This window comes from Dipteris shenzhenensis, unplaced genomic scaffold (assembly GCF_047967505.1).
Source record: "Dipteris shenzhenensis isolate YYH24624 ecotype China unplaced genomic scaffold, Dip_SZ_1.0 scaf0107, whole genome shotgun sequence".
Taxonomy (NCBI): domain Eukaryota; kingdom Viridiplantae; phylum Streptophyta; class Polypodiopsida; order Gleicheniales; family Dipteridaceae; genus Dipteris; species Dipteris shenzhenensis.
In genome coordinates this window covers 28,330-32,645 of record NW_028239413.1, presented here as the reverse complement: position 1 = coordinate 32,645, position 4,316 = coordinate 28,330, and the positions used below count along the sequence as shown (strand labels likewise).

General features: G+C 54.4%; 1 protein-coding gene across 1 annotated transcript; it reads right to left on the bottom strand.

The window, feature by feature from the left end:
- Positions 1-171: 171 nt before the first annotated feature.
- On the bottom strand, positions 172-717 carry LOC147879043 (heterokaryon incompatibility protein 6, OR allele-like; the record flags this gene model as incomplete). Its single annotated transcript, XM_087372344.1, has 1 exon — positions 172-717. A coding segment is annotated over exon 1 (546 nt), but the record flags the coding sequence as incomplete, so codon positions are not given.
- Positions 718-4,316: the final 3,599 nt, after the last annotated feature.

Sequence of the window (4,316 nt, the reverse complement as noted above, 5' to 3'; positions counted from 1 at the left end):
TATGTTGAAGCGTATATCGTAGAGATACTCAACGGCCACTTCGAAGTGGGTCCAAGGTCTGGTATCTGGGCCACAATAGACCACGACGTCTTTGCCAAGCGCGACTTCTTGAATGATCCATACACGTGTGAAATACGGTCTGGACATAAGGTTAAAAAGTGGTCTCCAGACTTTCCCAGTGGAGCGGGGAAATGACTTATCGCCCTGCGCTTGGTGGATATCTCTACTATCGTTCGATCTAGCCTTTCGCCCTGCAGCTCCGACAAGTCGATCCATTTGCTGAAAGGCAGAGGATGAGTCTGCCGACTGATCTCCAAGCCATATGAGGACCTTGTCGGCTTGAGTATAGATGTGTCTCATGAGCTTGACCTGCGCAGTTCGCTCGTCCATATCAGCCTGGTTGATGCACACTGCGTCGATCCATAGACATCTTGGTCTGTCCTCCAGGCGAAGATGGCGTAAGGCCGAGGCCAACGTGCCAGAAACTTGAGCCCATACTCCATTCAGTCTGATCGATGCTTCAGAGATTGCGGCAGGGGCATTCCAGCAGTAAGATAATGCTTCGTAACGTGGTTGGAGGAAAAGAGAGACGCCATGCTCGAGATAACAGTCGAGTTCATCGTGGTGACCCAAGGCAGGCCGTAGATATAGAAGGCGGATAGACTGACCGGAGTTTGGTAAAGATTGGTAGATTCTCGAGCTGGGCGGGCATTGCATATTGGCATGTAGTGACCTCGTTGGCCAGGAGCTGCACCGACATTCCCCAGCCTTGCCATCTTGAAGGGCTGCGATAATTATACGCCGCTCTGTTCAGCTCAAGTCTAGGGAGGGAACACCGGCACTGCCATCGACTGCAACACGGGACTTCAGGCATTGTACTCCTGTATATGACAACACAGTTGGCTCTCCATCGAATGACAAAGGAGACCCGTCGGCCAGAGTGATGCAAGGCTGTGCGAAAGGAACCGCGTCGTCGAAGGAGCGAGCTGGATCGCCATCAGCGAATGGCCTGAGGCCGGTCGCGAGACAGCTGCTGATATGGACATGTCGTTGGGCAAGCACAAGCACACGACCGCGTTTCAAGTTGCACGTGTGCTTCGTTGTTCGTCGGCGTCGCCCCGGTAACCGTCGCACACGACTGAGCGAATGGGCTGCGAGGAGCGGGCCACCGGTGTCTGCCATCCCAGTCCGCGGCGTGCGACCTCAGAAGTGGCGCATGACGTCCGCCTTGCAATGCCACCTGCCACTACGACTTGCACCTCCACCTCACTCCTGCACCGACGCTGACATCTCCCTCCGTCTCTCCTTGGACACCACGCCTTCCCGCGCACCAACCGGTCTGGACACCCAGCCCGTAGCCAACGGCGCCATGTCTTGGATCTGGCCGGCCATCTGCTGCCTGGCCCTGCACGCCATCGCGGTTCGTGCGCTTCGCTATCGTCGCGCCACGGCGATACCAGGCAAATATGGCCTCAAGGATGCGACAGCGCTCCGCCGCATGAGCTGCGAGACTGCCCAGGCCGTCGTCCAAGACCTGGCGGAGCTGGAATTCCCGTCGACTATGGGCCTGTCGCTCGGCGCTGCTCTCTTTCGTGTACGCATTGCTGCCTAACATTGGCTTGGATGAAGAAGAATAAGGCCCAAAGATGCTGACGAGACACAGACATACGGCATCCCGTCCATCTCCACGCTCCTAATTGCCACTGGCAGCGTCGACGATGACCTCGGGCTATCCAAGCGCTCAGCCGATACTCGTGTTCTTCTCGCAGAGCTCATCCTGAACCCGCCGGGCTCCTTCCGCTCCACGGCCGCCGTTGCACGCATCAACTTCTTGCACGGTCGATATCGGCGCGCTGGAAAGATATCAAACAGCGATATGCTCTTCACGCTGGCCATGTTCGCTTTGGTCCCTGTCGACTTTGTCAGCCAGTACGAGTGGCGCTCCTTCACGACGACCGAGATGCATGCGCTCGCCGTCTTCTGGAGGTCGATTGGCGACGCAATGGGCATCTCTTACGGCGTGCTACCTTCCGCAAAGTCTGGGTGGCATGACGCTCTCGTCTGGCTGCAAGAGCTACGCGATTGGAGTCAGGCGTATGAGAAGGAGTACTCGGTACCAGCCCGTTCAAATTGGGTCATGGGCTCCAAGAGATTCAAACAGCTCCAGAACGCTGTTCCAGCATGGATGGAGCCGGTTGTTCGAAACTTCTTCCTCGCCATGCTGGACGAGAGACTGAAGCGAGCCTTGATGTATAGTATCACCCGCTTCCGACGGTGACGGAACTGACTGCTGTGGACAGGTTAACGGCCGAACCCAAGATCTATCACGTCGCTCTCAGCGCCATCCTCGCGCTTCGCAAGCACTTCGTTCGACACTTGTGCTTGCCTCGACGCAAACGCAAAGTCGTCACTGCCGAATTCGACGAAGCTACCGGTCGCTTCCACGCAGCAACCTACCGCACCCATCCATGGTACGTAAAGCCATCAAAACTACGCAGGTGGAGTTGGAAGGCTATCCTGGACATCGTCACATTCCATCGGCGTCCGAGTGAGGACTCAGAACGTCACGAATACTTTTCAGACGGATTCAAGTTCAACGAAGTCGGACCCATCCATCTCCGCGGCCACGGCTCCGAAGAGATGGAAACCACGAGAGCGGATCTGATGGGAGTGGCAAGTCGATGTCCATTTGCCGGTTGAGTCGAGACCCTGGGAGCAAGGGAAAGACCCAAAAGGTTGCTTCCCAAGACGCCTATACATGGAAGACAGATTGTCTTCCGTATGCTGTGCCTCTTGTACCCTCGCACACTATGCATATGTGAATCGAACGAGGCGTGGTGTGAGAGAGGTCAGAACCACAAATACAATTACCAGGCAGTTCTTCTTGAGCATTGCTTCACGATCAGTGATATTGTCAGGTCTTTCATGTCTTTTTGGGCCGCCTCTAGTTACATCCTGTGCAGGGACTGCATGCTCTGGCCGGATCTCTTGTCTTGTTCAACATTTTCCAGCGTTGCTATCAGACATATCCAACCTTCTCACAAATGTGGATCCGGTTCTTGAGTCAGACTTCAATTGGCCACAGCCTCGATAGGAGAAGACTGGTTTCCCGGGCTGGTGGACGTGGGCTAGCCTGCCACCAACGATATGTCGTTCCCGGTGGAAGTACCCGTGTACCTCCGGTAGGTTTTGATTTTTGACTTTGGCGGCGGTCGATCTCCCGTTGCTTCCGTCGGAGACTTATGCCCTTTCGCGTAGTATTTTTTACGAATCATATCGTTTCCTAGTGAACGAACGTACTCCGCCGATCTTGCTCCCGATACTTGTCATCGTCTTCCACTGCGAACCTCGTTGTCTCAACGCACGTTAATCTTAGACACAAATTCGATCGATGTGGTGACCTTCGCAGGAATTCATTGAAGGCTCACCGAAGGCAGGTCGGCAACAGTCTCTTCTCTTTGATATAGGGGTTTCAAGTACAGTGGTTGGACATATTACTGCGCTGCAGGAGCGTTTGATGCCTCAGCTGTCCACGCTGGGGATGCGTTCGACTGCTGGAGGCATGCGCCAGAGGGCGTCTCTGCTTCAACTCTTGTCACGGAGGTCGCCAACATGTGGGAGGCCTAGTCCCTCTCCTCGGCCGGCGAAGACTATATTCTGCAATGTGACACCTTACTTCATCACAAAGGCTCGATTCAAGAGACAAGATACTTCGGCATATATGAAAGCGAGATGGGCGATGTCGACGTCAGCTTGGGCCACGAGATCTTCGGTGATGTCGGTAACTAGTCAAGCCCAGAAAGGAGACCTGGATCTGGAGGTCCGCGACTTGATGCCGCTATTAATCCCTTCCAACAACGACTCTGCCTCTTCGAAATCACCGACAACGCAATAACTTGAAGAAAGACGGCATTTCCCACAACACTTCGCCGGCATTGGTCGAGCAGAGAGCCTGCAACATCAGCCATGGGACTCGACATACCGCTACTAAGCAACAAGTGGTTCAGGAGTCGAATAGCGAAGAATCGCAAGGCCTCGTACTACTACTTTAGAAGGTAGATCGCAAGGATGGTATATTCGTCGTTACTCATGTCATACATGTGGAAGGCTTACTCGAGCTCGACGACGATGAGATCTGCTGTCTGGGGCCGCTCTTGTTGAACGACTGCGTGTCCAGGCCCAGCGTCACGAGAATCCCGGAAGACTTCTTCCAAAGATCATTGAGATCCCGTGCGGGAAACGCCTTTTCATGATGCTTATGAGAGTCCGCGAAGTCTATCACTACAGTTTCACAAACCTTACTGTCTTGAAGAACG